The sequence below is a fragment of the Oryzias latipes genome (genome assembly GCF_053564925.1).
Source record: "Oryzias latipes strain Hd-rR chromosome 1 unlocalized genomic scaffold, Olatipes_Hd-rR_3.1 chr1_Y".
Lineage (NCBI taxonomy): Eukaryota > Metazoa > Chordata > Actinopteri > Beloniformes > Adrianichthyidae > Oryzias > Oryzias latipes.
In genome coordinates, this window is record NW_027616335.1 from 10,222,533 (window position 1) to 10,235,832 (window position 13,300).

A 13,300-nucleotide genomic window follows, 5' to 3' on the forward strand; every position below is an offset into this window, starting at 1 on the left:
TTGTTTGTTTGTTTATTTATTTATTTATTTAAATCAATCAAGGAGCAACAAGAAATGACAAGTTTAGATGTGGGTGATGTTACAGTTAAATAATAAAAAAACAAATACATAAATAAATATGTCATATTTTGTTAAATGGTTGTCCCTAATTTGATTTTGGTCTTAAACTAATCCAGGCTATAACGTTTACTTCTTTGAAAAATGTGTCATCTAAAATACAATTATTTATTTTTTGAATATCAAAAACAAAGTATTTTTTAAAGTATATTTTGTAGTATATATGTAACAGTAGGCCAGAAAATTTTGTAAAATTCTATACACTGTATGTTTATGATTCAGTTGTGGACATAGCGGAACTTTACACAGAAGCACAGTGGAGGAAGAATGTTAATGTGGAATGCAACATTAGGACTTTTCCTAGACAAAACCCTTTAAAAGTCTATGATTGCTTCTTGTGTTGTGACTTCTTTCAGATTTTAAAGACCCACTCTGATAAAAATTGTTTTTGGTCTTTTTAACATAATCTTGTGGTATTTTTCATTTTGCACATTTGCATCTGCTTCAACGTAAACTTACCGGAAATATGATTATTCTATAGACAACATTGGAATGCTTTTTTTTTGGTTATTTTTGAAAAACTAATTGATTCAATACATACTCTGACCTCCACCAAAAATAAAGAAACATTTAAGATTTAGTTTGAAGTAGCAGGCAGTCAGAAGATGTTTATTAAAATTCAAACAGCATAGTCTTATCAAGGTGGAAGCCAACCAATTCATGTTTTCAAAGCAAAGAAAGGGAGAGTGTAAATTTGTAGTAAAAGAAATCATAAAAAATGTACCAAAAAGATTGAGAAAAAGGCGCAAAGCCAAGCTACTTTGACACAAGTATCGCCTGGAAAAACGTTTATTTATTTAAAGGTGAGGTTAAATACGAAGTGCTTATTTTTTATTAATTTATGTAATTATTAATTTAGTTTATATTATACAAAAGTTGAATTAAAAAAGAAAAGTGTAGATATAAAAACAGAAGATACTGGTGTTTGAAAAATTCGATTTCTTTAAGGTTTCCGTAGTTTTGGGCGATAACATTTTTAGGTTGGGGTTTTTCTTTACATTAACATTGCCATGTTAATGTAAAGCTTATATCTATGCTCTATTATTAACTAATTCATATTACTGGTTGATACAATTTAGACCAGGGGTGGGCAGACTGTGGCCCGCGGGCCGGATCATAGTTTGGTCTGGCCCACTGAACATCATCAGAGACCCATGTTTTTTGTTTTTTTTAATCTGGCCACACAATCGATACCAGCATAGAGGGTGACTTTTGTTCCACCCTTCTGCAGTCTGTGCCCCAATCTGAAATCCCGGTCAAACAGAACAGAAGGCGTTCCTACCTTTCTATGTTTTGCTTTCTCAGTTTTGCTTGTGCCAAAAATACTGGTAAGGACAAGGTGCCTTATGTTGATAGGTGATATTTTTTCAATGACAGAGCATCTAATACTCTCAGTTTCTCCTGCACTTCTATTCTGAACTGCTCTCTTAAAAACTGCTTTCCTCTTTCTGCTCATCAAAGTACAGTACGTGTGTTTGAGGCTGAGCTATTATGAAGACAATCCCGAAAAATTGAATTTTTCTTCATCCAAATATGTTCTCAACATCTATCGCTTATAATATATAATAATGATGAATGAAAATAATCTTTTTACTGCAATGTACTACATGACACAAGTGTGTACAGTCCAACAGTCCTACAAATAATTAGTCAAACTGTCTGTATTCAGCCAAATATTCAATTAATATTTATTTTTAAACAGTTTTTAAAAACTACAGGAATTATCATTTAAACTTTTAGATATACTTTTAAAGTGTGTCCCGTTAAGTCTGAGAGTGTTGTATTAGCACAGATGTTTAATGTCTCATTTTACTGCCAGCTGGATTTTGTTTACCGTTCACACGATCAGACAGCTGCATCGTGATTGGCTAAAAAACCAGCCAATCAAATATTTTGACCAATAAGGAGCAACCATCTGCCTCCCATGAGGTCCCGGATGCCGCTCACGTGTATTAAACAAAACACAGACCGATGGTTGACATGTCTTTGGTCTGACGGCGACTGTAGGGAAGAACTGTGAGGTGCAGGCCCGCTAAAGACGATTACGTCGCCTTGTTCGTGGGTCTGAAAAGTCAGGTGAGTCTGGTTGTGGCTGCTGTTTATGTTTTCGGGTTTATCGCGTAGGAAGGAAAAGGGAAAGCAAAAGGAAGCAGGAAATAAAAAATATAATTATAATCATCTGGTTTGGCTGGTCAGACTAGTAGCAGTGGTGCTATTTAAGCAAAATTCCTAATAGAGCAAAAAAAAAGAAGCGCTGACGGCTGTGTTGCTCGTTACCGAACCTGTAGAACCGCGATATTCATATTCCGTCTGTTCATCGCTCAGCCTCAGCCTGTGTGCCAAAACGAACAGGGCTGCACTAAATCTCACTAAAAATGTCCATCACACATTCGTTAAACTTAACATTGTTGTTTTAGTTGTGTATGTCACTGTTGTTTTCTGTAGCTAACTAGCCTAGCACCGACTAGCTTTGCTAACCCTATGGCTTAAGTTAAGACATCAACTTAGTTCGTAGTTAAAATCAAGGCAAAAAAAAGAGAGAGGGGAAAAAGGTAGAAATGTAAATTAGTATTTCAATTCATATAATTAAAAGATAATGAACTTAAATTTAATGAAGAAAAATTACAATCTTAAACTGACAGGCCATGTTTTTTTATTGTAAAATTTAAGCAATGAATTCTTAAAAACATACTATGTGACTTCTTTTATGGTATGTATACAAATTTTAGTAAATACTGTACTGCTCTTTTAGTTTCAGTCTTGTAAGACTGAAAGACTGTAGACAATCATATAGACAGATAAATATGATGTCACATTCCTATCATATTTGAATTTGGCCAAAAAAAAAACAAGACTAAATAAAAGATGGATGTGCTTTTGCTAAATTTGTCTTTGGTTTATAACACATTTGGTCTGTGGTATATTGTTATTTATATTTATCTATTACTTAATAATGTATTGTATATAATATAGCCTGCTATTTCAGTGTTTTTCAACCTTTTTTGAGCAAAGGTATACGTTTTCCTTGAATAAAAAAATTCCAACGCACACTACCTAGCGAACGATGAAACTCTGTCGTCTGTATTAGCAATACAGTCATTAAAAAATAAAAAATCTATCGTCTTCCTCTCATCTGAAGTCAGTTTGCAGGGGTAGAAGTTTAATAGACTGGCTCCAAATTCCCTCTCCACCAAAACTTCCTCCAGTTCTGCTGAGGGATTCAAAAGCTCTCCCAGACCAGCTGAAAAACATAATCCCTCCAATCCATCCTTGGTCTAAATTTTTTTAATTATACCTTTATTGTTTTGTCCAACAAAGACCTGTTTTTTGCAGGAACAGCAATGGTTTCATTGTCAGCATTTACTGGATGATTTTTTTTTTTTCTTGCTGCATGTTGCCAGCAGAGCAGTCTCCTCCCTCTTTATCTTTGTCCTGCTATGAAATAACAATAGTTCACAGCACCAACAAGAGGTAGCATTAGATTTCTCTCACTCGTTTGCCCTAGTTACAGTGCTTCTGTTTCAAGGTGGAGACGGTCTGGTGAGAAATGGCGGAGGGCGGCTTCGACCCCTGCGAGTGCATCTGCAGTCATGAATTCGCTATGAGGCGTCTCATCAACCTGGTGAGTAAAGAATAACTTAAAATGTGACAGGACAGGTTCCATGTCCACAAAGTGGTGATAACAGATCATTTGGACGGTAGGAAATGAAAACGGAAGTTGTGATAACATGAGAGATAAATGCGATGTAAAGCTATTGGAGAGATGTTTAGATGTAAACATCTGAGTAAATGAAAGACTTGACGAGAAGTGGAGGGAAATAAAGTTCCTTGATGCTACGCAAACATATCCTGGTTCCTGTTTTGTGTTTGTCTTGAGGGCTTAACACACTTTTTCTGTCTCTAATGTACTTAATAATGCAGGACTTTCACTGGGATTTCCCAAAAATGAACTCGGCTTTTAAACAAAACGTTTATCTAATAGACAGATTAGCTCCATTTCCAGAAAACTTCTACTCGCACAGTGAGTTTCAGTCGGTTTAGAGTTAAAAGCCAGGCTAAGGTTGCTGGTTTGCCCGCTGCATTGAAGGGTGTGTCCGGATGAAATTCTTAACCTTTTATTTCTTTACTGTCACTAAAACATTATTAGTTAGAGTTCACAGGGCACTAACTGGGGAGTTAATACTTTTTTATTCTGTTTTACAATTATTAATCTATTTTTGGGGGAAATGGTAAAATGCTTTTCTGTTTTGCTTCTTTTTCCCCCCTCTAGCTCAGGCAATCCCAGTCTTACTGTACAGATGCAGAGTGCCCTCAGGAGTGTATGTATTCTCTGACATTTGTTTTTACGTTTTTTTGTCATTTTTCTGGAAGCTGTCATGTTCTCAGATGCGTGATGGTGTTTTTGTTCCGTCTAGTGCCAGGACCTAATGGACTAGTCGGTGGAGATGGAGATCTGACCCTCCCCATGGTTCTGATGGGATGGGCCGTAGTGGCCTTGGTCTTGTTTTTGCTCCGCCCATCCAGTCTCAGGGGACGACGCCCTACAGGGAAACCCTCCGGACCCCAAAATGTCAGTACTAGTTCTAACTATTCCCCTTTTTTGGCAAGAATTAAGCCATTAAGTTAAAATTGGTTCTGACCAGTTTTTGACCTTGTTTTTAAAACTTTTTTTTTCACTTTTAATCTTTTTGAGCTTGACGTGGTTTCCTGCATTTTCTTGTAGTATTACAGCAAATACTTCTTTGTTTTAACTCAAAATACCAGGGTTTTGTCCATATTTTGTGGTCACTTTCTGACTGAAATGAGTAGTTTTGAATTGTATTTGTAAATACCTGGTGGCTGAGGATTATTTGACTTATTTTCAGAAACATCTATTTGGGAAAATTGGTGCTGCTGCAGAACATGGAAGCATATTTTTCAGAATATTATCTGAAAATTGAGTTCAATGCTTATATTCAGACAAAACTTGTTTTAAGACCTCCAACGATACATTATAATAACTACAGTTTGTACTTGCCGTCGTTTTTGGAAATTTATGATCTTTTGTGTTGCTCTCCAGAATCACGGAAGGGAACCTCCAGCCCCACCCGTTGACTGACACTGAATGCAGACGACCAGCAGTCCTGATGCTCTTTTTGGAGGAACGTGACCAGCCTTCCTGTCAGCTTTTATTCACATTTCCACCCCTCTGCCTCCTTTTTCTTTTTTAAAACTTCGGTCACAGGTCTTTATGTGATTGTTCCTCTAAGAGCCCGACTGAACTCAAATCTCTGACGCCATCACAGAATTTGGGACATTTAATGGTGAAGTTATGCAATACACAAGTTTCTAGTCATTCTTTAACATATATTAAAATATAATCTCTTACTCCAATATTTTAAACAAAATATTTACTTTATTCAAAATGAATGCACAGATGTTTGGTTTTTGGCATAACAGCAGGAATATGCTCCATTCCTGATCCATCTTTGAAAGTCAGGACTGTAAAAACAGACATTTGATGATTCGGTTGGACTCTTATCAGTTCCCTCCTTTCATCAGGAAATGAGCTGAGCCTGGACCAGGTTTAATAAACGTCAGACAGGATCTTAGAGTGAAGGATTGTGACATGTTTGGTTAGTGAAGGGGTTGCTAATGAACTATTCTTGATCCTGCACTTTGTATGATTAATGGTGGTGGGTGTCTCGAAACATTCCACCTCGTCTAAAATAATATTACACATTCAAACGGTGCCAGTCAGAATAAATATTATCAGTAATTTTTTCAAACCAAAATAATTACAGAATGTGTCACTTTTTATATTGAGCTATCTCATAAATTGTGGTTTAATTTCCGGAAACACTAATCTTATCAGTAAATCAGCTCTGTGTGTTTATTGATTTATGTTTCCAAGAAACCTCTACAATTCATAGTCTTAAATACATCACGAGGAAGAGTTTCGATGCCAGTTTGGTTGGTTATGGGAGACTGCAGTCAGTCTGCTGAGAATACTGGGCTAAAACTTGACAAACGCAGCATCTTAATTGTGAGATTACAGGGTATGGTCCGACATTAATACTTTCATGGACAGCGTTAAGAATTGGTAGAATTTTGGTTTGTTCTAAGATGACAAAAATGGTAAAACTGACCTCTTAAAAAAAGAAAAAAAGAATTGTGTCTTGTCTGTGTTCCTTTTCTACACGAAAACCCAAAGTTTCTAGCTTATGTTTCATTTTACACTGGTGAGGAAAAACAAAACGTTTCTTTATTTTTTTTTTTTGCCAATGTGAATGAATCATTGTGAAATTCTAGAGCACTTTTCTACAAGATCTTATTTTGTTTTATATGAAACGTGTTGAGAGGTGAGCAGAATATTTCCTTGTTGCTTGTCATGCTTGAAACCCTGACAAAAGCAGTATCCTGAACCGTTTGGTTCCTTCCCTGGTTTACCCACTTCCACCGTTCAACAGAATCATTGAATCCCACAATCACCAGCTAAACCTTCAAACTGTACCCTGTAGCAAGAAAATGGGGTTTTTCTTGAGCTCAACAATGTTTAACATTTTTGAGAGTTTATATATTGCACTTGGTTTCCCCGCCTTGACCTTAAAATGCCAGAGCATAAATACATTTGTTTAAAGATCAAAGGTTTTTGCATTGTAAAGTTTACCTTATGGTGCATTTGTACTATCAGTAAATGTGCACCATTGTTTTTTTTTGATATATACTGCTTTTTTTTCTTTTTAAAATTTTTTTTTCTGGAAATGCCAAAAAAGGTCGTCTAGATTTTTTTTTTTTTTTTTTTCAAAGCACTTGTGCAAAAGCAACAAGTTATCACTGAGATGGATAAATGAAAGAGACCTCAAATTATACTGTTCTAAATGTTTAAGGGCTTATACTATGCACTTTTCCTACAACAATGAATAAAGATCTAAGTCTTACATGTTTGGCTGTTTTGTTGCAAGCTTGCACGGACCTGGTTTAGTATTTACAAAATCTTTAAAGTACTTTTTTTTGTGCTAAATAATTAATGACAACTAACTGCACTCTATTTTAGCTATTTCTGTAAAACAAAAAAGAAGTATAAGCTATAAAGTAATAATTAGTAGTTTTATTACCCTTCAGAGGTTTATAAAGAAATGGTTATTCATCAAAAGATTACCAATGAGAATAATTCTAAGGGAAAAATGTAAATGAAAAACCACTGTTTTTTTTTTATTTAAATCATAGGTTTAAATGTACAGAGCGCTGGAAACATTCAAAATAATAAAAATTGTTCCCTCAAATTAGTAATTAGTGGGCACGAATTAGTATTTTGTGTGTACAAATTAGTCTTTTGTAGTCACAAATTGGTAGTAGGAATTGATACTAAAATAATTTTTGCAAATAAAATAAAGTACTTGGTGGCCACAAATGATTAATTTGAGGGAACAATTTTTTAAAATTTATTTTCACGTTCAGGGGTCCGTATAAACGTGTTATCGTTAAATCGAGCAAGTCGGTGTGTGTTTGTGGAAGTGTGCGTTGCTGTTTTATTGACTTAAAATCAGGTTTGAAAGCTCGTGCCTCATTGGGCTGTTCTGAGCATGCGCAATAGCGCAGGCCGTCGTCTCCCAGGGTTACCATCAACAACGCCTTTATCCACCATTGCCCTATCGTTCGTAGGTTTTAGACATACACCGTTCATTCTTGGTTGCATTGTGTTTGTGTGTATAAAAGCTTTGCCATTGCGTTTCACTGAGGAAACCATTAAACAAACTAAAACATCGGTTAATGATCCAGTGGTTAATTAGCCTCGAACACATGCTAGCATGCTAGCATGTTCTACAACTCCACAATCGTAACTCAATTATCTAGGTTTTTATAATGACACATCAAGAGGTTAGAACACTAGCTTACCCCAAAAGTCCAAAAGCATCTAAAAGAACAACATTTCAGGTGAGTGAAGTCGTTTGTTTATCTGATCAATCAGAAGCTAAATTTGTTTACCACTGACATTTCTACTTGTAGGATGAACTTCAGGCTGCGGTGTCTTCTAGAGCCAGCAGAGCTAAATTGGAGCATTATGATTATTATGATAATGATGAAGATGGTAAGTTGTGACAGCAGCATAATTGGCAAAGCAGTAATGTTAGCAATTAGTGATCTGTTGTTTCTCATGTTTCAGATTTTTTAAATGAACTCATCAACTCCAGAAAAAAGAGGAATGCTTTCAAGGCCAGGAAGAATAAAGGCAAAATGAATAACTTTGAGCTATCGGATGACGAAAGCAGTCAAACCACAAGAAAAAAGGTCTCCTTCTTGAAAACCCAAACAACCAGCTCCTCATCGAACCACACAGAAACCCCAGAGTTGTTAAAAAATGAGCAGCCGGTTGACAATAGTGGCTCTTTTTCCTCGGAGCAGTCGACCCATCTTGGGGAAGAAACCATGTCATCTAAAAACAGTGCCTTGGAGTCCACAGAACCGGAGATCGCTAGAGAAGATTCCAGTCTGTCATATCAAACATCAGAGGATAATCTACCTTTGCCATTGCCATCTGACAACAGTGTGGTTGAAACTCCAGATGTAGTGGAAGAAAATTCTGAGAGTCCATCCACACCAACATCCAACCAAAACCATGATATCCCAGCTGGTCTGTTTTGATGACTTTTTAAAAATATTAAAAAATGTCCTTAGATATTAAACTTACATTTCATTTTTTTCTTGTTATTCAGACAATATTAAATATAATGAACCACCCAAGCCCAAACCGCGCCAAAGGACCTTTAGACTGAGATCTCGTGTTACAGAGAAGTCATCAGAAGAAACTGGATCTATAGATCCTTTTGGAGCCCAGACGTCTTCTGCATCAATCCCACTCTCAGCTGATACCTCCAGCCTGATGACTGTAATGATCAGCCTGTTCATCTGTTTGCTATTTTGTGCTTCCAAAGTGAACATGTTTGCATAATCTCGTTTGTGACAGTGGACAGAAGGAGACCAAGCAGTTTCAAGTCTCAGTAAATTTTCTTCCAAAGAGAGTCAACAGTTTGTCACAAAGACCACATGTGGTTCTGATTCTAGAGGTGATAACTGGAACCGAGCTGTTCTTAATTCTTGTTATGAGGAATGAACAATATTAATTTCAGATCTGTTGTTTTAGATGGACTCATTTCTGATGACAACAAAGAGCCAGAGAGAAATTACTCTTCATCATTTCAAGAATTTAGTGTTAGTCTTGCCGACATGACTGTCTTTTAAAGTACAACTAACTACTATTACCTAACTTTTGCATATTTCTCTGCAGGAATCCTCGAGGGATCACACAGATCTGCCTTCTCAGTCCCCTGAAAAATCATTTGATACGAGGTTTGCTTCCAATTCAGACGAACAGAGCTAAACCCGTAAAAACAGGATAAGGTTCTGTTCTTCAGGGCAGCTAGACCTTTAAAAAGGAATCTTGAAAACAGTTTGTTGCACATCTGAGTGGTTTAATGTCTTCTAGATCATCATTTTAAACTCCAGTTGCCCTGAGGGAACATCATTTTGTAATTTTCTGCCATTTCTTTCTTCCTTAATCTTTGAACCAGGACATCGAGCTCCAAAACCCCTGAGAGGCCTCGGAGCGAGTGCACCAAAGTGGAATCCAAGTATTTGGGAGCACTCAAAGTTCTTGACCGCAAAGTTTCCCTGCAGGAATCTCAACCGCAGGCAGCTGAATCCCTCAGAGCAGCTGTTTATCAGGTCAGTGCTTGTCAGAGGGCTGTTTTACCTGCTACAGGAGCCCCCACTCCAGCAGTTATGTTTCTAAATATGGTTCCTATGTTCGGAAAGATGTCTGTGTGGTTACTTCTGGATTCAGCTACCCCTCTACTCATTTAAAGTAGTTAAAGACCGATGGATTAAAATCACTATTATTGATCCCTTTTTACCTAAAACTTAGTTTTAATTTAAAGTTGTGTTCTGCGGAAATTCACTTAAAAAAAACGAACACCTTTTTTTGGTATTCCATTGATGCTTTAAAATTTACTGCAGCACATATTAGTTCATTTTTGCAGCAAGACAGGTGAATTTTCCCACTTCCTATCTGAAGCAGGTAGCACAATTGAACGCAGATAATTGTTTTCTGATTTAAGAATAATTATAGCTACTACAGGGGATAGTTACATTGCCAAATAGAGGCTTTGTGATTTAATACCTCTGCATATTGAGCATAAACTTTTGTAATATTGTTTAGTATTTTTATTTTATTTTAATATTTATTTATAGATTTAATAATGTATGGAGAAAAATGTGCCAATCCTAGATGCCTATTTGAAAGCAAGAAAACTCTGCAGAAAACCTTTTTTAACCAACAGGGGGCAGCACTTATCTGAAGTCAGTGTGACAGTTGTGAGCTAAAGTTTTCAAAAGGACAGTTCTTAAGTCTGCAGAGAAAAGAAATCCCAAAATGAAATCTGTATTCTTATCCTTTCTTTGTGATCATGAATTCTAGGGACATTTGTGTATCAAACTGCTCCGTATTCTACATCTAAGATATTTCTTTCAGATATTTCTCTGACAAATCAGTTTTGAAAGTTCACTTTGACCTCTGCTTCCTAATGTGTTAAATTCTTTGCAGGAATGGCTCAAAAAGAAAAAAGAAAAGTCAAGAGAGAACATGCAGCTGAAGAAGAAAGAGGAACTTCAGAAGGAAAAAGAGAAAGAAGTGAGTCACCCTTTGCATATGTGAAGATTGAAATGTGAAAAATGATTAATCATGTTACATTTACGACCATTCTTTTATCAAAAAACAGGACCAAGAGGCTAAAAAAGAAGAAGCGAGTGCATCATATAAAGCATGGAAAGAAAAGAAGGTCGAAATTCTCCGAGCAATGGCCAAAGAGAGGAAAGACAGGATTAGAAAAGAACAAAGAACAACTCAAGAGAAACAGGAAAAAAGGCAGTCTGCCATTGAGGTAATGTTTGTGTTTGTCGTGAACCACCACACCAGTGTGCATTTGATGCTAACCTGAAACATCTTTGACAACAATTAAAGATGTTTGAGAAATGGAAGCGTCAGCATGATCATCTTCTCCAAGACCAATACAGAAAACAGAAAGAGGCCGAAAACAAACTGAAGGAAGGAAAACAACTGAAAGAGGAGGAAAGAAAGAAAAACACCCAATCTGCATTTTCTGACTGGTAATCCCATGTTTTTACGGTCATGTCGATTTCAGGTTTCTCATTTTTTTTCAAAGTAATCAGTCTTAAAAGCTGGCCATAGCGACAGACCAGGTAAAGATGCTGTAAAGTTGACATATCTTTTCCTAAAAAATTCTATTTTACTTGTATTTTAATTCTTTTGCATGACTTATGTTTTGTTTATTATGTTGACCTCGAGTCTATCAGATGAAGTGAACCATCAAAGATCAAATATTTACATTTGTTTTATCTGCCAAAAATATCTAACTATTGATTGAATTGATCAATACAAGGATTCTGTTTCAGTGAAAGCAAAACTGAATTAAAACACTTTGCAGGCAGAGGAAGCAGCAGATATGTAAATTAGTTTTTTCAGATACTTTTATTTCCTTTTTTCCTAAAACATTCAAGGTGTGAAAAGAAAAAAGATGTCCTCCATGAAAAGCTAAAAACGGAACGCAAAGCGGTTGAAAATAAGAAAGAAGAGGAGCAATATCTGAAAGAGGAAAGGGAGAAGACAGCTTTGCAGATGTATGAGAACTGGCTGGTAAGTAGAACGATCACAGACAGTGGAGATGAACAAGTAGGTGGTTAAGAAAATGTCACATCCCTATAAAATTTAAATACTTAAAAAGGACAAGTTTAGGTTTATTCATCCCCAAAACATGTATACATTTTAGTGATTTAATTTTGAAATACTTGGATACTTCTTTTCCATGCTTCCCAGTACCTCTACTCCTTAATTAGGACACTGAAAATAAAAGAGATGTTACAATTCATTTTTTTTTATGATTCCAACAGAGAAGAAAAGATCTGGAACAAAAGAGACAAAGAGAAGAAAGACGAATACAAGCAATACTGTTGGACAGTCCACCTCCACCGTGGAGCCCACCAAACAAAACCATACCCTTTAGAAAATAATCCTTCAACTACAGCTTATCCAGAGAAGGGTTTTAAAGTATTCCGTGACTGAAAAAAGGGACAGTTATGTTTTCAAATATCTACATATATATATTTGATTTATTTTGCAGCAACCAATTCATTTTTTAATGTTTTTATATACCAAAAAGCTGACCAACATTTTTTGGAAATTGTTTTCTTCAATTTGGTACAAATTAAATATGTTTTTAGAAATTTGTTTTCTGGAAAGTGATACATTTAGTTGTTACTAAAACAAACGCACATTAAGGAGCATTTCAGAAGGATATCTGTCATATATGAAAATCTGCAATAACTGTTATCTTTAAATGCTAACGCTGACCTGTTTTTTTTTTTAAACCTGTCTTTAGTTTTTATTTTTGACATAAAGACAAAAAATACCTCACAAACCTCTCCAAATCCAATTATTATCATCATTATTATCAATCATCCATATCATTTCAAATAGCAAAAGTGTTTTCCTCTTAAAATCAGCTATAAAATATGTTGATAGATTTGCTTTTGTTGTTTTACTTCTGTGAGTTTATCTAATAAACTGCTTTTTCTAGTTTCTTGTTCAGTTCTTGAAGACTTGAAACAAATTTCTGTTGTGAATGTGGAATATAGCTGGTATTTACTAGACAAGCTGTGAATGAAAATGTTTTTTTTTTTGTGTCAATTTTCTTGCTTTCCAAAATAAAATGTGTATTCTGTAGAATACACAAAATATTTTAAAAATACAAAAAAGAGGATTGTCAATTTAGTGGCGAATTGATATGTTGTTAATGTCTTATACTATAGTATAAGGAAGTGATTTAAATTGATTATTTGGGGGCATTTCATGAGGTAATCTTTGACAATATGTGCTGTAATATTTTCAGATTAAAAAAAAAAGCCTAGATTAAAACAATACATGAGGTAGTATTTGAAATGAACCACTTGTCTCTGATTAAGAGATGTCAAATTTGTGTTTTACATGAGCTCACGTGAATTTACTGATAAATGTAACTGTTATTTGATCCTACTAATAATTTCCAAAGACTCTGCCAAGGTGCTTTTCAAAATAAATTCATTTTACTAATTTACACGGAATTCCATTTGAGGTTAATATTCAAATTGT

At 35.4% G+C, this 13,300-nt stretch overlaps 2 protein-coding genes across 3 annotated transcripts; both read left to right on the plus strand.

The window, feature by feature from the left end:
* Window positions 1–2,040: 2,040 nt before the first annotated feature.
* On the plus strand, window positions 2,041–7,037 carry LOC144990426 (small integral membrane protein 14-like). The gene is made up of 5 exons (XM_078943651.1): window positions 2,041–2,193; window positions 3,644–3,739; window positions 4,388–4,436; window positions 4,533–4,687; window positions 5,177–7,037. Exons 2-5 carry the CDS (start codon window positions 3,665–3,667, stop codon window positions 5,213–5,215), a joined length of 318 nt encoding a protein of 105 aa, XP_078799777.1. The 5' UTR covers window positions 2,041–2,193; window positions 3,644–3,664; the 3' UTR covers window positions 5,216–7,037.
* Window positions 7,038–7,665: 628 nt separating this feature from the next.
* Window positions 7,666–12,748, plus strand: LOC101166442 (microtubule-associated protein 9). Of its 2 annotated transcripts, XM_004065742.5 has the most exons (13): window positions 7,666–8,034; window positions 8,107–8,188; window positions 8,264–8,731; window positions 8,814–8,986; window positions 9,065–9,164; window positions 9,242–9,309; window positions 9,386–9,447; window positions 9,669–9,822; window positions 10,700–10,786; window positions 10,875–11,036; window positions 11,117–11,262; window positions 11,674–11,809; window positions 12,064–12,748. In XM_004065742.5, exons 1-13 carry the CDS (start codon window positions 7,963–7,965, stop codon window positions 12,181–12,183), a joined length of 1,830 nt encoding a protein of 609 aa, XP_004065790.4. In that variant the 5' UTR covers window positions 7,666–7,962; the 3' UTR covers window positions 12,184–12,748. The 2 variants fall into 2 exon arrangements, with proteins under 2 accessions (XP_004065790.4, XP_078799771.1); XM_078943645.1 differs by lacking the exons at window positions 9,065–9,164; window positions 9,242–9,309.
* Window positions 12,749–13,300: the final 552 nt, after the last annotated feature.